Source organism: Heterocephalus glaber, unplaced genomic scaffold (genome assembly GCF_053883595.1).
Source record: "Heterocephalus glaber isolate CG9 unplaced genomic scaffold, H.glaber_assembly_v1.0 deba00001067, whole genome shotgun sequence".
Taxonomy (NCBI): Eukaryota; Metazoa; Chordata; class Mammalia; order Rodentia; family Bathyergidae; genus Heterocephalus; species Heterocephalus glaber.
In genome coordinates, this window is record NW_028258187.1 from 3054316 (window position 1) to 3080683 (window position 26368).

Genomic DNA, 26368 nt, shown 5'->3' on the forward strand with positions numbered 1-26368 from the left:
AGCATTCATACTCTGGGTAGGTAGATGCATCAGTTACAAAGTAACCAAAATTCTGACTGTGATACATAACTGCTGGATTCAGGAAGTTATTTAGCTTATCTTTAGAATTGATACGACATTTACTTTGTGGGTTCAATGTGAGAATCCAACAGGATAACGAATGCAGAGAGCTTAGCACAAAACATGGCACATCTTAGTGTTTTCAGAAACAAAACATGAAAGCAGTCAAAGCAGATTAAGTATAACTCTTATGTGCAGAATAGAACATGTGATCACTCCAAGTGGACGTATGCCTGTGAGTGAGTGATATGCTTATGAAATGGAACCAATGCCCACAGGTGACCATCACACGCACCCTGGATGCTCTCCTGTCTGCTGGTGTCACTGGGCCCAGGTGACTGACGCCCATCCCCTTGTCTTCCAGTCATGTACCCTGCCTATGCGAAGTGGGTGCAGTCCCACCGGGACCTGCCTATCCGGCTCAATCAGTGGTGCAATGTGGTGGTAGGTGCACGCGACTCTCGGGCTGTGCTGGGCGTTGGATTTTAAAAGCACACTTTGTCAGTTACTTTTTTTTTTTTGTACCGGGGATTGAACTTGGGACCTTGTGCTTGCGAGGCAGGTGCCAGGACCACGAGCTAAATCCCCAGACCGGTCGCTTACTTTTGTACTGAAAGAATTGGGAGTCCAGAACCATTGGGAAGTGTTTGGGGCCTCAGGTACCTCCCCAGGAAATTGGTTGCATAGTCACAGCTCTGCATAACGACCTTGCTGTGTTCTGGCTTCCTGCAGCGCTGGGAGTTCAAGCACCCGCAGCCTTTCCTGCGCACCCGAGAGTTCCTCTGGCAGGAGGGGCACAGCGCCTTCGCCACTTTTGAAGAAGCAGCAGAAGAGGTAGGAAAGTTGGCTCTGTCATTAGATAGTCTGCTAGAGGAAGCATTCAGTTCTGCTTTATTTTGTTTTTTGAATTTTATGTAACATCTGTAAAAAGGAAAATAAAATTAACTCAAGGGTACATAGATTTTAGAAACTGCTTACTGTAATTTTATTAATTCAGGATATATGCAGGGGTTTTTGTTTTGTTTTTCTTGCGACAGGTTCTCGCCGTGTTGTCTACGCAGGCCTTAAAAACTCTCAGTCTGCCTGCCTCAGCCTCCCATAGTGCTAGGATTTTAGACATGTGCCACACTGTTCCTGGATGAAATGTGTTCTTTCAAATTTTCAGTTTAAAATATTTTGGACTTTGGGAGACTATTATGGACTTTAACTTGGGAGGCTGAGGCAGGAGGATCACTGTGAGTTCCAGGCTACTTTGGGCTACACTCAGTTCAAGGCCAGCCCGAAATACATAGTAAGATCCTATCTCAAAACCAAAGCGAAACAGCTGGGCATGGTGGCTCGGACCTATAATCCCAGCACTGGGGAGGCTGAGGCAAGAGGACTGCCATGAGATTGAGATTTGCCTGGGCCACATAGGGAGACCTTGTCTCAAAAATAAATAAACAGGACACATGCGTAAATACCGAATAGTTTCTCTAGTGTGAGAAACTGAAAGTGTAAACAAGGACTAAAACGGATAATAGATAATGTGAAATAGGAAGAAAACGGGCAAAGGGAGGGGAAGGGGAAGTGGGAGGGGTAGGGGAAAGGAAAGAAGGGAATGGAATTAATATGAGAAAATGAAAAAAAGGAAACAAAGTCTTTGTAAATAGAGAGGGATGGAGGGCTTGAAGGGAGGGCAGGGGAAGGGGGAAAATAAGAACCAAGAGAGATTATGTAAAGGTGCAGATTTCCAATGATGAATGTCATTATATTGTATACCTAAAATGTACCAATAAAAGGATATACAAAATAAATAAATAAGAAAGTAACCTCAGAAAAAGAGGACTTGAATAATCAAGTTCATCAGAACACTCATTTTGTGGACAGCAGTCAGCTTCTTTCCTCAGCCACCCCTGTCACTGACCAGTGGGCTCACAAACAATACGGTCATGGTGACAGACATGGAGGTTATGAAAGGGCTAGGCAACACTGACTTCCACTCAAGAAGGCTGAACTGCCTATGGTGAACGCTGAGTGCCTATCAGCAGCAAAGACAAACACTGCTATGGCATCATTCCCCTCAATGATCACCTTGCACCCTGGGGCAGGTTGATTATATTTGATTACTTTCACCGTGGAAGAGGCAGCACTTCTCCCTTACTGGAATAGACACTTGATCGGGTGTGGACTTCCCTTTCCTGCATGTAATGTTTCTGCTTAAACTAACATCCATGAACTACCAGAATACCACAGTAACCATCATGGTACACCACGTAGTATGGCTTCTGATCAAGATATGAACTTCAGGTCCAAAGAAGTATGGCAGTGGGCTCATGCTCATGGAATCCACTGGTCTTAACATCTTCCCCACCATCCAGATTGATAAAATGATAAAGTGGCCTTCTGAATATGCAGTTACAGTGCCACTAGATGGCAGTACCTTTCAGGGTGGGGCAAAGTTTCACAGAAGGTTGTGTGTATTCTTAATCAGCATTTCATATATGAGCTGCTGTTTTCTCCTAGCCAGGATACATGGGTCCAGAAATCAGTGCTTGGAAATGAAAAGAGTACATTCATCATTACTCTTAGGGATCCACTAGCAGAACTTTTCCTTTCTGTTCCTTATCCTCTGCTTGCCTAGAAGTTAGTTACAAAAAGGGAGGAAGAAAACACTGATTCTGATGAACTGGAATCTGAGACTGCCTCCTGGTCATTTCAGGCTCTGCATGCATATGAGTCAATAGGCTAGACAGGGAGTTAAAAAGAAAAAAGTTAAATAAATAAACAAATAAATAAATGGGCCGGGGATTTAGCTCAGTGGTTCCGCTGCCTGCCTCTCAAGTGCAAGGTCCCGAGTTCGATCTCCGGTACCAAAAAAAAAAAAAAAAAAAAATAGCACGGCCCCCAAATTAAAATAATTTGGACTTTAATGTGGGAAAAGTTACAGTTCAGTGATTCAAGTTAAATCATTTTTCAGGAGATTTTTACTCTGGCTGCTATGTATCTATCATAAGTATCGATTTTTTCTTATTTTCTAACCTTATATTCATTTGTAAAGGTTACTTGACATTGCTTTGTTGGTTATCTTCCATAATAAATCTCACACTGGCTACTTGAACCTTTCCATTCAGTTTTTATTCCTAGAAGTCTGCTCTCAGTGCACTTAGTCCTAGGCAGTGTTGTTCTGTACGTCTGTAATGAGTAAATTAATGCCGAGGATTTAGCTCAGTGGTTCTGCTGCCTGCCTCGCAAGCGCAAGGACCCGAGTTCAATCCCTGGTACCAAAAAAAAAACCAAAAAAACTTAAATGTAATGAGTAAATTAGCCCTAGACATGAACACATTGCCTTGAACTTGGGCTGCAGGTCCTGCAGATCCTTGAGCTGTACACGCGGGTGTATGAGGAGCTCCTGGCCATCCCCGTGGTCAAGGGCAGGAAGACGGAGAAGGAGAAGTTTGCAGGCGGAGACTACACAACCACGGTGGAGGCCTTCATATCCGCCAGCGGCAGGGCCATCCAGGTACCCGTTGTCATGGACACAGTGTGGGCTCCTCAGCAAGCTGAAAATGGAGCTGCATGTGATTCAGCAGCACCACCTGTGGGTGTGGAGTTGGAGGGGATGGAATCAGCAGATTGAGACAGCAGCACCCGTGTCCATCCAGCGCTGCTCGCTGTAGCCAGGAGGCGTCCGTCCTCTGATGGTCACGCTCGGACGCGCAGCACTTGCACACCGTCCGTACTGCTCAGCCATAGAGCACTGTGGGGGTCCTGTCATTTGCAGTGCCGTAGATGTCGCTGGAGGTCATCAGGTGGAATAAGCAGGCCCAGGAAGATGAGCCCCACCTGTCCTGGAGCTGCGAGGGGCCGGGAGAGCGGGTGGGAGGGGAGGCGGGCAGTGGGTGCCTCGCTGGAGTTGGCCAGGCCTGAGGGGCTCGAGCGAGCGGTCGGGTAGTGGGGTGACTGGACGACAGTAGTGCACATTCTGAAAGCTGAAGGAAAACTGTCCAACCTGACCCTGATGGAGCTGTCATACATTCAGTTTTATATTTCCATGGACAACGTATCTGTCGACGGAAATAGCACATGTTGTCTCATTAATGTGCTCAATTTTTATGTTTTTTGTTTAACTCTTAAATACAAATGAATAAAAAACAAGTATTTCATGTGCCTCTTGGGCCTGTAGTAATTTAAGAGCATCTGTCCTAGTCTTGTGAGTCTCCACAGTCACTTGAATCATGGCCTGTATCCTAGTTACCAAAGCATGGACTTTTAAATCCAGTGCATATTATTCCTGGGAATGGGGCTGCCCAGAGCAAAGCACTGGTGGAGTATCTTTCGACTAATTCTAGTCTTTCATTGTATCAGTTATACTTGATTTGAAAACCTTATTTAATGTAAAAAAAAAAAAAAAAAGACAAGTGTGGTGTCCCTTTATAACGTGATCTTACAGTAATCGCTTTCAGAGGCATAGTAGGTCACTAACATTAAAGCTTCTTTATATGTCACTGTTTTAGGGCGCAACGTCACATCATTTAGGCCAGAATTTTTCCAAAATGTGTGAGATCGTTTTTGAAGATCCCAAGACACCAGGAGAGAAGCAGTTTGCTTACCAGTGCTCCTGGGGGCTGACCACACGCACCATTGGGGTGATGGTCATGGTCCACGGGGACAACACGGGCTTGGTCCTGCCGCCCCGGGTGGCCTCCGTGCAGGTAGGGGGCGCCGCTCGCTCCTGTGCATTTGAGCCGGGTCTGCCAGAGAGCTGGCAGGGGATTCTGGATATCGCTTGGGCAGACTTTGCCCAGACCTCTGTGCCCGGAAACCTGTGGGCTGTTTGCTTCACTGTTTCTGTTCTTTGAACTTTTAAAGCTACTCTGTGTAATCTTCCCAAATCTGTTTTTGAAGTGGTGTCCGAGAGGTGGAATGAATGGCGGGCTGGGAGGATGCATGGGGCACAGACGTGTGGCCAGTGAGTTGTGATGTGCAGGCCGTCGTCCCCACGCTGGCCCGTGCTCAGACGCAGGCTCCCGGTGCTGACCTCTGTCTGGGTGCGGGTTCCAGGTGGTGGTCATCCCTTGCGGCATCACGAATGCGCTGTCCGAGGGAGACCGAGAGGCGCTGATGGTGAAGTGCAGCGACTACTGCAGGCGACTGCTCGGGGCCGACATCCGCACCCGCGTCGACCTTCGAGACAACTACTCTCCGGGCTGGAAGTTCAATCACTGGGAGCTCAAGGTGACCCCACCCCGCGCCCCACATAGGTCTGGGCCTTTCCCAGGCTCTGTTTCTGTGAGACCGAAGAGTTTCGAAGAGTTCTTCCTCGGCGTGGTGAATGTTGATACCCGCGTGGTCCACACCTTGCCTCAGGGCACCCAGAGCTGCTGTGTGGCTGAGGCCGGGGTGGCTCAGGCTTGCAAGCCCCGGGGATCCCCAGCACCGCCCCCTGTCAGAAGCTTTCATAGGAGCTTATTTCTTAAAAATTAGGACAGTAAGAATGATCTTGAAGCCTTTGCTTGTAGTGAATAAACCTCACAGGGTCGCTGGGTGAAACCGTTGATGCCAGATTCATGTAAGTGACAAGAACAGCAGGCAGGCTGCAGAGTGATGGCACAGTGTCGCCACACCTCAGTGTCCTCTGTCTCATTTGCGATGCTCACGAGCTCCTCTGGTGGGAAAGTAAAGCCCCGTGGCTTTGATTTGGGCCACCACTCAGCAGCTGAGTTGTTCGTAGAGGATGTGACTTATCTGAAAAAGTCTTGTTAGTGTAAAACCTCCTTTGCCAGGTAAGGCTCTGGGCCCTAGGAACGAGAGGCCTGGTAAAAGCCCGAGGTAGCCGGCCAAGGAGCAGATGGCAGGGCCGGCCACTCACAGCTGAGAGCTGTCCTCAGGGCCTCAGGCACAGGGGCTCCCGGGGCAGCTGCCAGGGAGAAGTGCAGGGCTGTGGTCGGTGCCGTAGGTGTTGGCCTCAGCCTCGCGGCCGCCTCCATGCCCTTGGTGCGGGTGGGAGCTGCCCTGACAGCGGCCCTGTTGGTTTCTCCGTGGTGTGCTTGTGCTTCTGCAGCCCACAGCGCTCAGGCAGTAGGTGATCTGCTGATACAGCTCGTTCTCTAACTCCAGCAGTGTCCTCTGCATGCTTCTCACTCGACTGCACTTCTGCTTTTGGGTTCCTTGTGACTCACGTAGACAAAGCCACGAGGTAAGCTGGCTCTCAGTGAGTGCCCTGCCTGCCCCACAGGGAGTTCCGATCAGACTCGAAGTTGGGCCCCGCGACATGAAGAGTTGTCAGTTTGTAGCTGTGAGGCGAGATACCGGAGAGAAGCTGACGATAGCGGAAAGTGAGGCCGAGGCGAAGCTAGAGGCTCTGCTGGAAGACATCCACGCCAGCCTCTTCAGAAGGTGTGTGCTCAGCGTGCTCGCCCCCAGCCTTCAGGTTGCACCTGGCCGCCGAGCTCAGAATCAAGGAGCTTTGGGGTGCACCTGCGGTGGCCCCCAGCTCCCAGGCAGCATACTGTGCTGTGCCTGCCTCTGGTCTTGACCTGTGTTGCAGTGATTTTGCCAAGTGCCTTCTGTTCCTAGCAGCTTCACAGCGGTGACCTGTGCTGTTCCGGTGTGTGTTTGTGGTGCAGAACAGTGGAGTTTGCTCTGTGCCGGGGCCTTGCTAAATTGATCCTTTTCAGTCCCTTTGCTCCATCCTCTGTGCCTCCCTCTCTCTCCAAAGTGCCCCAAGAGCCTGCCTTCTTGATCCCTACCATCTCTCCTTTATTTTAGTCATTTTTTATTTACATACAAGGTTTTTTGTGTAAGACAAACCAAACAATGTTTTAACTTTCTGTGTCTTATTTTGCTTAGCATGATGGTCTCAAATTGCATTATTTTCCTGCAGATGACAGGAAAATTCATTCTTCGTGACTGAATAATACTCTATTTCATATCTGTGCCACATTTCCTCTACCCATTTGTGTGTTGATGGGCATCCGGGCTGTTTCCAGAGCTTAGCTCTTGTGAATTGTGGGTATAAACATGAGTATGTGCGTATCACTATGGCATGGGTCTGTAATTCTTCTGGGAGTTGCCTAGGAGAGGCTGCAGATCTGGGCTTTTATGCCGTAACCGAGAGGGGGACTAAGGCATTCACCCCCATGTGCTGCACACACTGGTGGCCGTAATCAACAGCGCCCGCCCCTTCCCCGAGGTCCACAGCAGTGTCTGTGGCTTCCCAGTGCTGGGCACGTAAGGAACGCCGAGCCTCTTGGCCGCTCGTGCACCCCATTAGTGGTGTTCTCGGGGTGCCGTGTGCTGTCCCACCTGCCTGAAGCAGGGCGCAGGGTCCTGCGAGAGGAGAGGGCCTGGGAGGCTGGGCTGCAGCTGTGCTGTCATGCCCTGAGTGTCTGACTGGGGCCCGAGCTCGCCTCTGCCGTGGGTTTCGGGTGGCTTGGGGGTTTTAGGCAGTGATTTCGCATCTCGGCTTGCGCGCCCTGCAGTGGGCGGGAGTGGTCTGGGAGGCTGTTAGGATGCAGTTCTGCCTGAGCCGAGGACAGGTGGTGTTGGCCAGGAGGGGCGTGTGTCTGCTCAGGTGTCGCCGCTCGCCCTCATGGTTGGTTAGATCCTTGTTTTACCAAGCAGAGAGAAGCTAATGTGTGGACGAGTTGTAGTGCATGGGAGACATGGTGCTGTGGGTCTTGTCAAAGGCTTGGCTCATTTTAGGACTCATGTATCCTGAATGGGGCTGTGCTGATTTCGTGTCTTCGTGTGGTAAGTGGCTATTTTCAGTATTGTGAGAAGTTCCGTGTGAGGGAAGATCAAGTGAGAGGACCGGGGTGTAGGCCGTGGTCGACTCCTGCTCCCCACCCTGCAGGAGCAGCTCGGAGGCAGGGCTGCGCTCAGGAGCGAGGGTGTGCGGCCTGGCCCTGGATCACACAGGCCACTTCACTGCAGAAAAGGACGGGGTGGGAAGAGGAGGGAGCGGACTCGGTGAACTCGGTGGACAGCTCACAGGCCCTGGCTCAGTGTGCACGTGGTGTCCCCCCAGGTTCGGAAAGAACGGACAGGCCCTTTCTTCCTCTGTCCCCCGTGACAGAGTGGGTGACTTTGTGGAGGAGAACACTGATGTGCAGCTCTAAAACCTGAGCTCCCTATGGAGAGAATTACACAGCGTGTAAAAATACCTCCCATAATACATACCCTGTTTGCCAGCACATGTCATACTGCATGTCTCTTCATTGCGACAATCCCATGGATTGCTTGCCAGCCTGCTGCTTGCTCCTCTTTTATTTTCTGGAACCGAGAATCGAACTGAGGACCTTGCGCTTGTTGGGCAGGCGCGGCACCGCTGAGCTGCATCCCCGGCCCTCTGCTTGTTCTTGTGTAGGCCGGAGAGGTTTAGAAAGTGACCTGGACCCCAGAGTGATCTGCGGTGTCACTCGGCATTGTCAGTCCTTGGCTGAGCAGCCGTGCAAGGGGCGTGAGCAGGAGCCATGCAGCTGCCATGTGTCGGGCTCGGGCGGCACCTTGCTAAGGTCACTGACGTTCCCTCTGAAGGTCATTGCTAGGGATGGCGTTGCCATTCACCTGAGCTTTCCTGACTGTCAGGTGTCTCTTTAATTAAATTATGCTTGTCTCACCAATTTTTATATTGTTCTATTTGTAAGACGAATATATCTTTTCTACATTTTTTGGCAGGGCTTCTGAAGACCTGAAGACCCACATGGTAGTGGCAGACACAATGGAAGACTTTCAGAAGACGCTAGATGCTGGGAAGGTGAGTGCAGGGAAGCATGGCGCTGTTTCCTTCGGCGGATGGGGGACCTGGCCGTGCGTGTGGGGCACTGTGCTGGGCGGGTGCTGCCTCAGCCACAGCCTGGCCCTGGGCACCGTGTACCAAGATCACCGAGTGCGGCGCGGCGCCCTTCCCTGTGCAGGCCGAGCCCCGTGGCTCAGCCTTTGGGCTGTCCCCACCGGCCCCCGGCACTGCAGCACCGGGTCGCACTGCCATGTGTGCATTCACCCTGACCCACAGTGCTCCATGTTGCTTTGTCACTGGAGTCCGACGTGAGCAGTGCTCCAGACGATGACCAAGCCTCCCATCGGCTGGTCTCATCCCAGTTCTCGGGTGGACACCGGGCTTCTCCCAGCCCTGTGCTCTGCTAAGTCTTAGTGTATGTTTGTATACATAGTGAGCACATTTGTCACATTTGTGGTAGTGGTACACGTACATACCACACTCGAATTCATCAATTTTTGTTCATTTATTTTGAGACACGGTCTCTCCTGTCTCAGCGTGCCACAGTACTGGGATACAGGCACTGGTGTGCTTTAGTGTAGACCTGTAATGTGCAGGTCCTAAAAACAGGGCAACAAGTTGGGGTTCCTGTCTCCTGGCTGCTAATTCACAGAACACTGCATGCGGTGGGGAGGAGCTCAGCTCGGGTCTGAGCCCCTCAGGACGCCGCCTCTGGCTCCTTTCAAAACTGCCGGCTGCCAGCACAGGCGCCAAGGGCTGCAGGAGGAGCCCAGGAGGAGCCCAGGAGCCCACAGGAGCCCAGGCCTCTCGGCCCTGTAAGCACTCCCTGTGGGAAGTGGTCTTCCCTGTGTTGCCGAGGTGCGGCCTTACCTCGTGCCAGATGAGTGTGGGCTTCGGGAGGCCCAGCCTTCCTTCCTCCTGCCCTGAGACGTGGAGGCCTGCATCCCATGCCTGTGAGCCGCACAGCTTGGATCTGCTGTGCTGTGGGGCCAGAGTGAGCGCTTCCCTCTCTCACTAGGTCGCCCAGATCCCGTTCTGCGGGGAGATCGACTGCGAGGATTGGATCAAGAAGACCACCACCAGGTAAGCACCTCGCTCGGCCGTGTGCGGAACACAGCAGGACCGGACACCCTGACGCTGGCGTTCCCCACAGGGACCAGGACCTGGAGCCCGGGGCCCCGTCCATGGGCGCCAAGAGCCTCTGCATCCCCTTCCGGCCGCTGCAGGAGCTGCAGCCCGGAGCCCGGTGCGTGTGCGGCAAGAACCCCGCCAAGTTCTACACCTTGTTCGGCCGGAGCTACTGAGGGCAAAGCAGCACTCTCCTCCTCCACTTTTTAAAGAATTGCTACCGGTGTCTTCTCGGATACAGTTTTCTGATTTTTTATAAAAATAAAACTAGTAAAAGGCGGTCACACGAGACAACTATTCCTATGCCTGAGTTGCCGGTGGGAAAGACTTTCCTGTAAACAACCTGGAAATAAATACCATGAACTAGCTCTGCTTTCTGTGCTCCTTGGCTTGTGAGACCCTGCAGCTGTGTTCCGTGGAGCTCCTGCCCTGAGATGCGGTCACTGGAACTCAGACAGTGCCGCTCCGAATGCTCCTCCTCCTCCACTGTCCCCGGCCTCGTGTCACCTCCGGGTGTGCGCTGGGCACAGACGCCAGGGCCTCCGTATTGCACTTATCCCAGCCTGCTGGCGTCTGCTTCTGAGCCGTGGTCTCGGTGCTATGCTGCCCGGGCTGGGCTTGAACTTGCAGCCTGCTGCCTCAGCGTGCTTCCTGAGGCCCCGAGCTGCCGCAGTGGGAGATCGGCCCGAGTCTCCCCTGTGAAGACAGGATCACAGGGGAGGGGTAGCAAGGCTCCCCTGGAGCTGCTGTCTAGTTACTACTGGGCCTTAAAAAACCGGGGCCCCGAGTGGAGGAGCGAGCGGCCTGGCCTGCGGCTGCTTCTGGCCCTCAGCTCCTCACCCGGCACCCGCATTCCTGTCAAGGGCGCGCGGCTGAGGCCCTTCCCTCCATCCAGCACCCACTGCCTGGTGCTGTGTTGGCGTTGCTCCTGGCCTGACCCTCGGAGTCCAGCGTCCCTGCCTGCTGTCTGTCCCCGCTGCTCCCTAGACAGAGGGACAGCAGCCTTCCCTGGCCACCTCAGCACCCCATCCACCCCTAGGGGTTCAGAGCGAGCATAGCTGAGCCCAGGCCTGTGCCCTCCCGCTCCAGCCTTGCACTGCTTGCGGTGCGCTCGCTCGTCAGCTCAGCTGCGGACATCCGTGTTCCTTGGGCCAGCTGGAGAGATGCCTGTGACTTCGTTTTTCAGTACTGGAGGTTAGACCCAGGTCCTTCACACAGAGCTACATGTCAAGCCTCTCATTTTTTATGTTGAGATAGTCTCAGTCGCTTGTTTGCCCAAACAGCTCAAACCTGTGATCCTCCTGACCTACAGGTGTGCACCACCATGCCCAGCTTTTTTTAAAGATGGGCCTTGAAATGTTGCCCAGGCTGGTCTTGATCCCCTGGGCTCAAGCAATCCTCCTGCCTCATCTTCCTGAGTAGCGGGGACTCCAGTCTGTGCCACCACCGCATCCATTGCTATTGCTCCTGGCGTCTTCGAGGTCTTGCCTTTCTTGGATCCCGGCCTCCGGTTTCCAGCCCAGGCTCCACGTCTCCAAGGTGTTTGGGGTTTCCCAACATTCCAGTAGGAAGGAGCCTGCCTTCCCTGGAAGCCTGGTGGCTCTCGTTAGCCATCCTGCATGGCCTCAGCCTGGCACTCGGGCCTTCTGTGAGCCGTGTGCTCCTTGCTGTGCCATCCTCGCCCTTCCTTTTGGCGACTGTGGAATCCGCACTGTGGGACCCAGGGCTCTGTTTCCGTGCACTTCCCCTTGGTGGTAATTAGTACAGTCGCTTCCACACAGGAGCTGAGCTCCGCGGTGTGGTGCAGGTGAAGGAGGAAACAAGTTTCAGAGGCCGAGGTGTGCAGGCCTCACCTGCCCAGGACCCGCTCTCCGTGCCCAGGAAGGTGTCCTTGGACGCAGACCGGGCGCAGCACCTCAGGTCGTCGTCAGGCACTGCCTGGCTCCACGCGGCCCGTGCAGTGGCTGAGCCGCAGTCCTAGGCTCCCACTTCGTTGATCAGGGCTGTGGCCGCTCAGAAGCCGTGTCTGACTCTGAGCCATGTGAAGTCACTGAAATGAGAGGCCGGGCTTGTCCCAGTCCTGGCTCAGGCCGCGGTCTCGCCAGACTTCAGTCTTGAACCCCACGCAGCAAGGCGGCCGGACAGCGCCTGACGCGGTAAACAGTGCTGCGCTCGGCAGCAGGTGGGCACCGGCATCATCCCTGACACACCCGAGTCTCGTCCCTCCGTGCCCTGGGCACTTAGGTTGCTTTGCAGAAGAACACTTGGAAGACGGGTTTTGTTTTTTAAGCTGGTCCATGGCAAAACCCTGCAAAGAAGTAGATCACAGAGCAACAGCCACACTCTCTGTCCTTAGCCCTTGTCATTTCGGAGGAGGTGACCACCTCTGGTGCACAAGTAAATCTGGCTTTTTCTTTTTAGTAGAAATGATCGCAGAAGAGCATGAAGTTTGCTGTTTTAAAGGGATTCACTATTTAAAGGAACTCTAAGGACTCCTTCACCTGAACTGTATTGCTAACAAATTGGCTTCTTTTCTTAAGCTGAGATTCAGCTAAAATTATCAAAACGTTTTTGTGATACAATGTCTTGCCGTGTAGTCCATGCCTGTTCTTGAACATGCTATGCCCAAGCCCAAGCCCTCCTCAAACTCACGAACCTCCTGCCTCAGCCTCTTGAGCAGCTAGGATTATAAGCATGACAACCACACGCAGCTCATGTACCCTCTTGAATATCACTGGCACTCTGAAGACACGGAATTTGAGCAGGGCCTGGTGGCGCTTGCCTGTGAAAGCAGCACTTGGGAGGCAGAGGCAGGAAGATTGTGAATCAGGCCAGTTTGGGCAAATTAGTGAGAGCGTGTCTCAAAGTAAAACCAGCTGGGGCCTAGCTCAGTGGTTAAGTGCTTCGTATACCTGGGTTCCATCCTCAGTTCTGGGAGGAAAAAGGGTGTGTGAACCTGAATACAAACAATGTCCTTGAAGAAGTGAACCATATTTTACTCACAGGTGGCGGCTGTAGACAAATAGTCCACGCCTGGAATACACGGGGAGGGTTCCAGGACCCTCGATTCCAAACTCAGGATGCTCAAACCCCTCATGTCAGTTAGGTGTTTTCATGTAATGGTCCACAGCACCTCTCACTGGTAATCCCTACACCGGTGGTGGTGAACCTGTGGTACGTGTATTATTGTGCTTTTCTTTGAAGACAAGATGTTGATGCATGCATGAGTTGTTTCTTCTAAACTGGAACCCCTAATTGCAGTGTGGGCGCTCTGAGATAAGTGGGTTTCGGTTGAAGTTTGGGCACTTGGTCCCTAAAAGGTTCACCACTGGGCAGTTCCTTGTGAGCAGTGGTGACATTGTATCGTTCAGGAATAGTGACCAGTAAGCTGCACACCGCTTTCAGTACGTGCCATCTTGTCTTTAGCATCCTCCTGTGGTTGGCTGGATCTGTGAATGTGACACCCATGAACCTGGAGTGGGGCTGTGACCAATGGTCCCAAACGTGGTCACATACTGAGGAGAGCTCCCTGCAGCGAGAAGCAAGCGGGTCTTGGTGTGCTTATTACTGACCTACTCGCCAGGACCGCCAGACCTGCTTACCTCCCAGAACGTCTGGTTCACCCACGAGTGAGCTGAGCTAGCTCTTCATCATGCCAGCAATGTCCCAAAACCTTTCCAAGAATCAGACACCAGCACCTCCTTTGGGGACAAGCAGGGGATTCAAGAGGGCTGTTCGCAAAGCCAGCTGAGGAAGAGCACCTGCCAGCTTGCGCCAGGCTCCGGTTCCTTCCACAGCCCTGGAGAGCTACAGAAAACAAGGAGAAGGTGTTTCCCTGGAGTGTGGAAAGATCAGCCGTTCTGGCTATTCCTATCAGTCACCAACATGCAATGGAAAAATACCATGAGTGAACCTTGTTGTAGTAAGAGACACATTGCCAAGAATGAGGGGATAAATGTGTTTAGAATGAGCGGAGGGTTCCGAGTATTTTGAGGGGTGGCTAAGGCACTGTGTCTTTTACTACGATAAATTTTTTATTTAAACATTTACTCATTAGTAGCATCAGGTTTGGGGGAGACAGTTACCAGCAGCCTGTTATTTTCAGACGGGCTGTGGCCTGTAGCTTGTCTCTCTTACTGTCTACTTAGGTGTTTTTTTGTTTGTTTGATTTGTGTTTGTTTTTAGAGACAGGGTCTCACTATGAGTTCAGACTGGCTTTGAACTCACTGTGTAGCCCATGCTGGTCTCAAACTTGTAGTGATCCCCCTGCCTCAGCCTCCTGAGTCCTGGGATTACAGGTGTGTGCCACCACGCCCGGCTTTCTTTCACTGTCTAGAAAGTGCCAGCCACTGAATCGTACATCTGCCTGCTTTGTGTTTAAAGCACCATCGGATGCAGCAGTGAGGAAAGCTAAACAGAAGTGCTCCCCTTCCTGGCTGGATCTGCTTGAAGCCGCTGTCTTTAAGAGGGAAAGCAGGCGCGGTGGTGGAAGAGCGTTTGGGCCCTGCCTCGGCTGGGGGTCCCTCGGTGACCCTCACGAAGACGTCTCCCAGGGTGCCCTCCGTCAGCAGCAGCGCACGCGAGAGCTATGGAGAGTAGCATTTGGAAAATTGACACGACCGCGAGCACGTTTTCCTCGGGGCTGAGTAGACCCCGTGGAGCCAGGGTCTTGGTTCAGCTTCACGGGGAAGTTTGAGTGGGGAGCGTCGGGGGCGTTTACATGACAGCCAGACTTAAGTGAGTGTCATGCGATGGGCACATTTCAGGGTATATTTAAAGCTGCCAGAGAAGTGAGACTCAGCGGTGGAGGAATCAGGACTGAGGGGAGCGCTTGGGGAACAGGCTGGGACTGCGAGTGAGGGCAGCCGCATGCAGCCCACCGGCCACTCTCTCCTCCCGAAGCTCCTGTGCTCCCTCTCTGGCTTTCGGTGGAATGGGTCGATGGATCCTGCTGATTTCAGGCTCTCCAAGAGGTGGGGCTCCGGGGACAGAGCTCGGCCTCCCAGCCCCTCCACAGCCCTGTCCCATGCCCCCTTCTCCGGGCTGCACCCCACCCTCCAGCCCACCAGGTGGCTCAGCCCCACGCTTAGGGGTTCCTGAGGCTCCACTGCCCTTTCCCTTTCCGCCAGCTCGAACACCGCCTGTTAATCCCCCCAGCAGAAAGGTGCCCTTTCCTGACGCTCCAGGCTCTCCCTTCAGAGAGGGTCTTGCCTGCACTTGCTGTCCCGAATTCTTTCCTCCGTGCGCTCCAGCCGCTCCCCTCCCCATTGCTCTCTGGAGCTGTCCTAGAGGGGCCAGGCGGGAGGAGCGCCCCTTTGCCAGCTGTCAACTGGTTGGAGGTGGCCCCCCACCTCAGAGAGGACATCGGCATCTGCCTCCCACTGATCCAAACGTGAGTCTCAGGCAGACACGCCGAGCGTCTTGGTGTCGTGGGTGAGACGCTCGGTAGAGGGGACGCATCGCAGTGACCATCACAGACCAAACCCCGAAAAGATTCTGTGCAGTCGGAACGGCCGACGCTTCTCTAACAGACTGCCGGGCGAGCTGCCCCAACACTTGGCGGTGGGAGCGCCCGCGAGAGCTCTCCACGCCGTGCAGATGGCTAAGATTTTCAAAAGCAAAACTAAAACCCCGAACCTTGTCGCATCGGTGACATCGAGACTTGGTGTCCTTCCTGAGGTGTTGGGATGGCCCTCGGTTTCACAGCGCTCACCCTCCTGAACACCACGTTTTTCTTATCTTATACATGAGGACCGCTGACAGATTCGGGCTTGTTTTTCCCAGCTCAAAAGCAGGAGAAACTCACCCTGGTGTCACCTTCGGCTTTGGCTCCCAGTGGCTCCCAGGCCTGGGTTGCTGGCCCCAGATTGTCCCCCGTTTAACACAGCAGGTGCCCTCCACAGCAGTGCACACGCCGGTGCACACAGCACGGTTGTTGGGGCCCAGTGATGTGCATCTTGAGCCAGCGCTGCACGCCAAGGGGCAGAAGCCTGGCCACCACCTCGCTGAGCGACTCGAGGACGGAAGGACACAGACGCTGCTGCCTCCCTCAGTCAACACACAAAATCCTCAGGTCCGTCTCTGTAGAGCCCTGCTCACGTGACTTCTCTCAGTTAATTGCCCTTTAAACTGCCTTACGTCTTTATGGCAGCCTATAAAAGCTAATTTCCAAACATGATAAGCGCTGGAAGGCTGAAGAGGCGTCCTTGGGAGGTGTTATCGGAGACCTGTCCCCGCTGCTCAGCCTTCCTTCAGCCGAGGAAGGGCCATGGGCCGGTACTCTGGGAGAAGCTTCCGGCTGATCCTCATGTGCGTGGTCTGTGCCCTGCTCTTTGTCATGGAGCTGGTGATCTCCCACATCGGCAACTCCCTGTCCCTGGCGTCTGACGCCTTCGCGGTGCTGTCCCACCTCCTGTCCATGATCGTGGGGCTGTGCGGCGTCCGGGCCAGCAGCATCACCCAGCACAGGAGGAGCACGTTCGGCTTCCTGCGGGCCGACGTGGTGGGCGCATTCGGCAACTCCGTCTTCGCTGTGGCCCTGATGTTCAGCATCCTGGTGGAAGCCATCAAGAGGTACATCACGCCCCAGAAGACGGAACAGCCACTGCTGGTGCTCATCGCAGGCATTGTCGGGCTCTGCTTCAACGTCCTCAACTATGTCATCTTCCTGGACTGCTGCTACTGCCACACACCCCAGCCACGGGGAGACACAGAGACAGGTAGGCAGCGACAGGACAGCAGAGGAGCCCTGGGCACCGTCTGGGAGGCCCTGCCTGTCCCTGTGACTTCAGCCCGAAGCTTCTCGGAGGCACTTTCACCTCGGAGGTGACTTTAACTTCACTCCCAGAGTGGAAAAGCTGTGTTCAGACAGGCAGGGAACTGTTCCGGACAGGGAGCCTTGGGAAAGCAGTGCAGTGGTGCCGGAAACGATTTCCCTTAATGACTCACTTTTGTTTACCCCACGGGACATGGCTGTGTTTGAATTGAAAAATAATACCCTAATGACTCCATAAAATAGGCTCAGAAAGTGCTGTAATACATAACCCATTCACAAACAGCAGAGGCTCAGCTGTTCGGAGAGGGTGATAGCTTTGTTGGACTTCTGTTCAAGGATGTTAATAAGCTAGGGAGGGGAAAGAGAAAAGGTAGGCTAGCCGATGCAGCTCTTTTTGGAATGGAAATATCTTCACATATTTATTGTATGCATTTGTTCTATTGGAGGACAAAATGACTTACCTGTGGGTCTTTAGGAAGGTTTTAGAGATGAGTACCAGGGCCGGGGATTTAGCTCGGTGGTGCCTCGCCTGCCTCACAAGTGCAAGGTCCTGAGTTCGATCCCCAGTACCAGAAATAAAAAAAAGAAGTGGGTACCAAGCTTGCCGTGTCCTTTGTCACAAGATCAAACTAAACCTTAGAAGAGAACAATAAGTCTCAAAATGCTTCTTTATTAGATGGAGCCATGTTTCTTTAATTTATTGCCAGACCGAGTATGTTCTAAAGCACGTAGGCATCAAAAGTCTCTGATGGAAGAGGAACTGCAGTGCCCCTGTGGAAGGGCCGGGCCCGAGCAGACTCCAGCCAGGGCAGTCCGAGTGTGCGCCCAGCTTGCTGTCCTGCCATGGAGGGCGGGTAGCAGGCAGAGTGTGGGCCTCGGGACCCAAGCTTCTCTTTCTTCACTGCCTGGCAGTCTCAGTTTGCATCTCTGTGTGACCCCGCAGCTCCTGTCTCTGTCCCAAGTGCCCCCTGGTGGCGTGTGTGTCAGGAGAGCACCTGGAGTGAGTGCTCGCTGTGAGCCTCCATTCCAGGTCCTTCTCAGCCTAATGAATTTCCCACCTTTTTAGAGGTGGAAGCTCTTTAGCCCAGAAGCTCATGTCCTAGCTAGACCTCTTTCACCCTGTGAAAGAGGCTACTGGAGGTTTCAGATCCTAAAATTTGCACATTCCATAGGAAACTGTACTCTTTATTCCTGCTGGGTATAAATTAACAGTAAGGAGGGGGAGTTCAGTGATTGTGTGGGCCACAGAAGCGTCTCTCGCATGGAGCTTCCCCTGATGTCTCGGGCGTCCCTCCTCGTTCCAGCGTCAGCTTTCTTCCTGACACTGTGCCTACCTGCGGGTACCACAGGCACCCCAGGCAGACGGTGACTTGGACCAGCATGAAGACTGGCACATGGTCATAGTTCTGGTTTTACCAACTAAATTATTATCAGATAGCTCTGAGTACAGAGCTTTACGATCTTTATAACATCAAGAGACTGATCAAAGCTGTTTCCTGCTGTCCACCTGGGTTCCTACCGGCCAGACTCCAGAGGTGCATCTTCCTGTGGGTCTCTGAGGCTTGTGGCCTTCTCCTCTGATAACCAAGCGTGGTCCTGGGTCTTTGCACACGGAGCTAATGCTTTAAGATATATGTTCCGTGTTACATTATTACCTTGGTATCTTCTGCTGTTGCTGAACTCTTTAGAAATTTCAGTGTTTAAACCTTCCAAGTGATTTTAGGATAACTACTTGTTACCATTTATGTCTCCACTTATATATTCATCACTCTTTTAAAAAAAACCACAGTTTGATAACTTTCTCATCACCTGACTGAGTTTAAAGAGTAAACATTTGGATCAAATAATAAACTGTCATTAACTCACTATCAGTTAGCTCAGAAAAAATGGAATTAACCCATACATATTACTAACAAGAAGTGCAAACTAGGAGTGGAGGGAAGACTCTCAACTTAACAGACACAACCTAAATTTAAGAGAGACTTTCCCTATGTCTAGAGTCCTGGCTTCCAGTTCTTTGAGGTGTCTATAACTAAAGAGCTGTGGATGCCCTTTGGTGCAGGGATCCGGACCCATCAAGCCACTACTTCTTTCGAGGAATCTGTAGCCTGAGACAGGTTTTCTCCTAGCGAGCCTCTGGTCTCCGTGTGTCTTTGAATTGGTTTGCTCTGTCTGTCGGGCGTAGGAACTGATACACTGATATTGGGTGCTGAGATCTGGAAAAGTAGCAAGTAGCCAAGGCCACTGACTTCCAGTTAAACACTGAGACCGTGACTACAAGTTCAGCTGAGGCTTTCAAAGCCCCTAGGACTCACGTAGTAAGTCGTGTGGGGAGCCAGACCGAGGGGCCGCGGGCTCTCTTCATGGGGAAGGAGAGAGGATCCGGAGCCTGACTGAGCTGGGGGCTTGGGTGGGGACCTTGCCTCGAGGCGTCCACACGGGAGTCAGGCAAGGAGTCAGGCAAGGTCCAGAGACGGGACACAGCACAGACATCAGGGGAAAAACAGATCAAGGGTGTGTGGGTCCTCGGAGAAGGGAGAGGGCAGCAGGCCAGGGCCACAGACAGCCCGGGGCCCAGTCCTGGGAACAGGCGGCCTGGGCTCCTCTTTCTCTAGACCCAAAGGACTACATCGGCTTAATTTACACTTTTCCCTGTGCCTTGCTTGCTTTGTTTCCCCCGACTTGGACATTCATTCTCTTTCGTGCTTGGATTTTTAAAAATGTACCCTGTAGAGCTCTGTGGCCTTGACTTGGATGGGGCAGGGCCGGGCCCTGGCTGCACCTCCACCTTTATTTTCAGTTTTGCTCCTCTCGCCTTGCAGGACCTGGCTTCTGCTCTATTTCTCATCTTTTTCTTACATATCATAGAGCTAGGATCCAGCTCGCCATGTACATAATATATAAATGCTACATTAATGCCTGAAACATCTATGTATTGCTTTCATTTCTTTCAACAAAATACTTTTCCTTGGAATTTATTTAATTTTCTTTGATTCCAAATTGTGTTCCCTCCCTCCACTCTTTCTGACTTTATGTTCCTCCAGCAGACTAGCTGTTGTGAAAGGTGCTACTTTATTTTATTTTATTTTGTTGTCATACTGGTGATCCGGCCCAGGGCCTTTGCACTGAGCCACATCCTCAGCCATTTTAAAATATTTTTTTTAAAGTTTTGAGACAGGGCCTCACTAAAAGTTACCTAGGCTGGCTCAAATTTTGTGATCCTCCTGCTTCAGCCTCCCAGAGTGCTGGATTACAGGCATGCACCACCACACCCAGGCTGTGGAAGGTGTTAACATGCTGCAGTTTAGCTGCCTGAGCTTCTGAGCAAAACCCAGTGCTGTAGCCTGGCCGGCCTTTCCTGTGGGCAGCACCACGGACGCTGAAGCAGGTCAGATTTCTCTTTCTTTGTTTTGTGTTTTTTGAGGAGGGGTCTCACTATGCAGTTCAGCCTGGCCTCAAACACATGAAGATCCACCTGCCTCTGCCTCCGGAGTGCTGGGATTACTGGTGTGGGCCACCACACCCGGCCAGTTTGCCATTTTTTATGAGAGGCAATAATATGTAGAGATTCTTTTTCCTTTGCGTGTCTTCCAAAGTCCATGTATTATTGCGTAACTGCGATGGACCCGGTTCTTGACAATGTTGATAAAGGCCATCTGAATTTTGGGTTTTAATTTTTCCCCTGAAGCACTGGGGATTGAACCCAGGACCTTCCCATGGAGCTAGTCTGTAGCCCCTTTTTATATTTTTTATATTTTGAGACAGGGTCTCACTAAGTTGTCCAGACTGGGCTCCAAATTGGCGATTTTCCTGCCCCAGCCTCCCAGACTGCTTGGACCACAGGCATGCGCCACCACACCTGGTTTCTCAGCCTTTGCTTGCTGTGACTCCTCCAGTCATGTGTCAGCCGAGGAGCAAACAGAACCAAGGGGACCCTGGCCTGGGTCGGCAAGCCCAGGGCTGGTACTGTGCAGGGCAGTGGGCGCAGGCCAAGGGAGGAGCTGCAGGCGGGCCACCTGCCCTCTGAGAGCAGCCACAGCGCCGGGGGATGACAGCGGCACTGGGGAAGTGGGGGCCCCATGGAGCTTCACACCTGGGCCTGGCTGGCGTGGGCACTGGGGAGGGGTGGATGTGCGGCTGGGGGTGGTGCCCAGGGTGCCCAGCCCTGGTCCTGGCTCAGGAAGGCACCTCAGGCTCCAGGGCAGCGGTGGTGGCAGGAGGGACAGGAAGGGCCAGGTCCCCGTCAGGTCCCCAGGAGGCAGGAACACTGAGACCCTTGGAACAAGCTGACCCGGAGCAGAGACCGCCGGGGGGGGGGCAGACTTGCACAGCCACCCCAGGACGATGACACTGCCACAGAGGCGTCTTCCCGCTGCCCACACCCACCCTCCTACCCCTTAGCCCCATCGCTGTGCCCTGGAACCCGCCCTCCTCTTCCTATGGTTATAGCCTGAATTCCAAGACCATGGAATAAATGAAACACAAAGTGTGACCTCTGGAACCACTTTTGGCTGAAGTTGTTGCACGAATATCAGTGCTTGGCTTCCTTTCACTTCGTGGTGTGAATGAATGCATTTCATAGCCCTCTCTGCCAGTTCTAGCTGGTTTATTAGGCCACTCACATGTAATGCAGTCATTGGAGGGTGGGCCTTCAGTCTCTATTTTATTTATTTGCTTTTGTGGTACTGGGGGATCAGACCCACGGCACTCTAGCACTCAGTGATGTCACCAGTGCTCTTTACTTATCCCAAGACAGGGTCCTTGCTAAGTTGCCCAGGCGGGACTTTAATTTGCCCTCCTCCTGCCTCAGGCTCCCCAAGGGCAGGAATTTCAGCTGCGTGCCGCTGCCCCCGGCTTGCAACTTTATTTTGTGGAGTTATTTTTGCCCTCCTGGGGATCTCATTCAGGCCTCACGCCTGCCGGGCAAGCACTCCACCCGTGAGCTCCCTCCAGCCCTGGTTTGATTTTATGTTCGTTCCTGCTGTTTTCATTTCTCCGTCCAGGTGTTCCTGCCTTCTTTGACTTCTTTCTTCAGATTCCATTCAGCCCTTCCTGCTGTATCTCAGGGTATCTCCGTGCAGCCTCACTGGCACCTGCTCTAGGTGTCGCACTGCGCATGGGCAGCTCATTACAGAGCCCTGTGCCCACACGGCACCAGCTTGAGTAAAGCTAGAGACCTTCCCGCTTCAGCCTCGTTTGTCTTTTCTTACTTAGGGTTGCTATGGTCACACACATCTTGAGGCCATCCCCTCCCTCCATTTCTTCCTTTCCTCTTTCTTCCTTCACTGCTTTCTATTGTTCATATAGGCTACTTTGTATTATTTTGCCTTCAAAATCAAGGATTCTTTCTTCTGGCTTCTATGTTCCATGATTCCACCCATTTGCTGGGTTTTTATTGTGCTCAGTGTATTTTTCAGCTTTCAGGTGTTCAGTCCACCCTTCCATGCCCTTGCTGTTTCCTTTTGAGCCCCTGTTCCTTGCCTGCTTCCTGCAGCCCCATCATGATGGTCGGCTCACGTTTCTCCGCTTGGCCTGTCGTCTCTGCCTCCCCAGTGTCGCTGTCCTGTCCACTCCGCTAAGGCAGCCCCACTTCCGGGGACCATGGGGGATTCTCACTGCATCCTGGGCCTTTGGGTGTGGCGGGACTGTAGCACTTACTGCTGTTGTGTTTAAGAGGCAAGGCGGTTTCTGAGGCAGAGTCTTAGCAGCCCACATTCTCAGAGCAGAGTGTGGACCCTCGGGAGAGAGGCGCCCGGCCCAGAGCTGGGTCCATTTAAGGGCTTTGGGCGGGGGGGGGGGGATCTGTGGAAAGAGGGGGCCCTGGGTGAAAGAGGGGGTTACAAGTGAAAGGTGAAAAAGCCCTTTTTACAAGTGGAAAAACATGGGCCAAGGCTTATTTTGCCTTATTTGGCTTTAAGTTGCTGAGGAATTTTATTTTTGAGTCAGTTTCCTGGAAGGAAAAAAGAGCTGAGAAACCATTGTATCCTGAAGCTGCAATTTGTCTTTAAAAGCACAGTTTTTTTGGTGTGTGTGTGGTGCTGAGACTTGAACCCAGGGCCTTCCAACTGAGCCCCACCCCCTTATTTAAATTTCGAGACAGGGGCCTGCTCAGTTACCAGGCTAGCCTCAAGGTTGTGATCCTCCTGCCTCAGCCTCCCTGCGGGCTGGGACGACAGGCACGCGCCACCACACCTGGCTTTAAAAGTACAGTTTTATTATATTTCTATAAAAATTTCAGTAGTAAATGTTTGCAGTGCGTAGTGATCGCATTCACCACGGAGAGTTGCTGCACGGGCGCAACGTGCCTTGATTCTTTCACTTTCCTTTCTCCTTTGAAAGCACAATTTTAAAATTACAGTTTTCGGGGCTGGGGATCTAGTTCAGCGGTTTCCGAGTTCGAGCCCCGGTACCAAACATAAATAAGTAAATAAAATTCCAATTTTCTTGTCCCTTTTCTACCTATTTTTATTTCCTCTCTGCTACCTCAGTCCCTCCCGCGGACACTTGGATTCCTTATTCTCAGGGAAGGGCGGGCGACTGGCATCCCTCCTTTTTAAGGGGTCTGGGGCGAAGGTCCCAGTGCTCACGGCTGCTTCACCCAGACCCTTTTCGGGGTCACGGGCTGTTTCCCCTCTGCCCGGCGCGCAACCCTCCCAGGACGGACGCTGGGGAGTCTAGATGGCTCGCAGAGTGGAACTGCAGCAATGGCACCCTGAGCTCCAGATTTTACTGGTGGCGCTTTCTCAAAGTGGGGTGGGAGAGACAGAGGAAGGGAGGGGGAAGAAGGAAGAGGGAAGGAGAGAGGGGGGAGAGGGAGGGACCTCCACGCTCCCCGCTGCTCCCCGCAGCCACCCCTGTGCACTCAGAGCGGCTGCAGACCCCGCTTCCCAGGGAAGCGCCCTCCTCACTTGGCTCCCGTCCGTCCGGGGTCGCCCTGAGCCGGCCGCGCGAGGCGTGGACACCCCAGCTCATTCCGTGGCCCCGGGCCCACGCTGTCCCTGCTGGGCTTTCCCACCTTGCAGGCCCGTCGGCGTCCTCCCTCTCGGCGTCCTCCCTCTCTGTCTGCACTGAGAGAGTCCCTCGCCTCCCGGGGCTCACTGGGCTGGGGTGCCACGGAGCCCCCAAGTCTCTGGCTGGCGTTTGTATTGGACCCTCCTCCCTTCACTTTGCCATTGTTTTCTGGGTGCGGAGAGGACATAAGCGTGCACCAGCGGCTGCCCTCGCTCTGCAGGGGCTCTCTCGGGCGTGCGGGGGGCAGCAGGAGGCACCCGGGAGCCTCAGGAGCTCAGGGGACCACACTGGGACGTTCCACAGACACCACACAGCTGGGGTCCACGCCGCGCACTCCTGGCGATCGGCTTTCAAACCCGCCTGACCCGCCTCTGCAGTTCAGGATGCCATTTCCACTGCCGGCTTGGAGAAGTTGGCTTTGCTGTGCTCCCTCCTCCAGCTCAAGGACACAGTCAGGCTGACCCTCACAAACATCTGGTTTTTATGGATTCATAAACTGTGTGTGTGCTGAGGACACCGGGTGGCATGTCTGTGCACCGGCGTGCTGCGTGTTTTAAACCCTGTTTTTGCATTGGTCCATGTTTGCGGACTTACGGATCGAACTCCTCCTGGGGGTTGGTCCCCGTGTGCTGCGCATCTCAACCGTTTCCTCATCCCCTTCGCTTCCCTCCCTCCCTCCCTCCCTCTGTTTTAGTCCCCACCCCTCAGGAAAAAGATCCATCTTTCTACTATCTGTCTTTTATTTTGCCCTTTATTTATAATTTTGGTTTCTCATATAAGAGAAACCATGTGATAGTCAAGGCGTGTCTCTGACTTATTTCACTTCCCGTGACGCTCTCAGGGTGGATCCATTTTCCTACAAGCGACTCGAGTTTGTCCTTCGTTCTGGCAGCGTAGTGCTCCATCATGTGTAAACACCACATTTCTCACCCTTTCGCCTGCCGGTGGGAAAAGAGCTTCCAAGATTCGGCTACTGTGAGTTGTGCTGCTGTGAACACAGGTGTGCCCATGGGGATGTGGCATCTTCGAGTTTTACCTCTGCGCCTGTTCTGAGGATAGCATGCGAAAGGACAGGTGAGCTGCCCCTCTGTAGCGCAGGAGCCCGGCTGGAGCCCAGGTGAGGAGCAGCCGCTGCCCAGAGAGCTGGGAACAGCGTTTCAGGCAGAGGGAGCAGCAGGGCAGGGACCTGTGCGGAGGGTGAGCCCCGTGTCGGGCAGCAGAGGCGGTGGGTGCTGGGGAGGGAGGGGAGGAGCAGAGGGCGCCTGGGCCAGGCTCGGCCCAGCCACTCGGGACCAGGCCCCGCAGGCACCAGTGGCCTCAGGCACAGGAAAGCGCTTCCCTTTCGTGGGAGGAATGGCTTTCTGGGCTGGAGTAGGGCTCACAATGGCCAGGAATCCGGGCAGGCGGCCACCCCAAACCACTCTGCCCTCCCTGCTGCGAGGAGCCCCATCCTCACAGCTCAGACCCTCAGCACCCCCGCTGTCCAGGCAGCAGATGGAGAAGACGGTGAAGGAGGGAGACCGACAGGACCATGTGACATTTCCATGCGCAGCATCCGGCCACAGCTCAGTCCTGGCCAGTGCTAGCTGCAAGCAGGGAGGCAGTGCTGGGCAGGGTGCTGGCCTCTAGGGATGCTCATCAGCGTGGGCAGCGGGGTCAGAGGCCAGAAGGAGCCAGGCAGGGCTCAGTGCAGATACTGCGTGCTCAGACCAGTGTCTAGACAGCGTCCTTCTGTGCTAGTGACAGGGCGGGGAGTGGTCCTGGGAGGGGACCCCGTAGTGAGACTGTAGAGAGGTGACCGAAGCCCTGAGCCCGGGAGATGGGGGACAAGAGGAGCTGAGCTCACTTCAGACACAGAGGGAAGCAGAGTTGGTGGCGGCTGGAGTCAAGGACTGAGAGAGGCAGGGGTTACGGAGCTGTGGTCCACTGGACTGGGGTGAAGCGGCGGTACTTGCTGGGACTGGGGGCAAGGACACGGGCTTGCGATACCAGCTTCAGATGCCCAGTGGAGACTGCCGAAGCCAAGACCAGCGCGGAGTGTGTGCAGTCCATTGGGAGGCACAAAGAAAGCTGTGGGGCTGGGCAAGGTCCCCCAAGGGAAGAGCAGGATGGGGGAGTGGCTCTGGGCATATACGTAAGAAGTGGAGGAGGAGAGCCGATCAGCGAGACAGGGGACCAGGAGGGTGCAGTGTGCAGGTCCAGAGGAGCAGAGCCTTTCCCTCCCGGGCTCCAGCCAGCCGGATATGGGGAGGGGGAGGCCAGGGGTGACACTGGCAAGGGCGTTTCCGTGATGTCCTAGCCACAGGTTCACGTCCCTGACACTGTACCTTACAGGAGGAGAGGTTTATCTTGGCTCACGTTGTCAGTCCATGGTCGGCTGGCTGCAAGGCAGGAAGGCTTAAGGGAAGGGTCTGGCGGAGGAAAACCGCTAACGTCATGGCAACCAGGAAGCACAGAGTGAAGGGAGGAGCCGGGGAGGGAAATAAACCCTGGTGACCTGCCTTGGCCAACTACGCCCCACCTCCCAACAACACTCCCAAGATCCAGCCACCTCCCAGAAGCCCTGCCTCTGAGCGCCTGAGAGTTCTGGGGGTCATTCTTGATCCATACCATAGCTGCTGAGGGTGGAGAGCAAGGTGGAGCTGGGGTGGTGGGAGAGAATGGAATGGGGG

The 26368-nt window shown here is 53.6% G+C and overlaps 2 protein-coding genes across 3 annotated transcripts in view; both read left to right on the plus strand.

Annotated features, from left to right (window-relative positions):
* Eprs1 (glutamyl-prolyl-tRNA synthetase 1) overlaps positions 1–10278 on the plus strand; it is a 60096-nt gene extending 49818 nt beyond the window's left edge. For both annotated transcript variants that reach the window (XM_004867395.4, XM_013066529.3), the window contains 9 exons: positions 425–504; positions 793–894; positions 3407–3562; positions 4557–4754; positions 5104–5277; positions 6278–6438; positions 8722–8800; positions 9801–9865; positions 9936–10278. In XM_004867395.4, the coding sequence (XP_004867452.1) occupies positions 425–504; positions 793–894; positions 3407–3562; positions 4557–4754; positions 5104–5277; positions 6278–6438; positions 8722–8800; positions 9801–9865; positions 9936–10086 (1166 nt within the window). In that variant the 3' untranslated portion in view covers positions 10087–10278. The remainder of the gene's footprint in view (positions 1–424; positions 505–792; positions 895–3406; positions 3563–4556; positions 4755–5103; positions 5278–6277; positions 6439–8721; positions 8801–9800; positions 9866–9935) is intronic.
* A 5809-nt stretch (positions 10279–16087) lies between these two features.
* The window catches only part of Slc30a10 (solute carrier family 30 member 10), a 30717-nt gene continuing 20436 nt past the window's right edge, over positions 16088–26368 (plus strand). Inside the window, exon 1 of the mRNA XM_087209861.1 lies at positions 16088–16629. Within this exon, the coding sequence (XP_087065987.1) occupies positions 16179–16629 (451 nt within the window). The 5' untranslated portion in view covers positions 16088–16178. The remainder of the gene's footprint in view (positions 16630–26368) is intronic.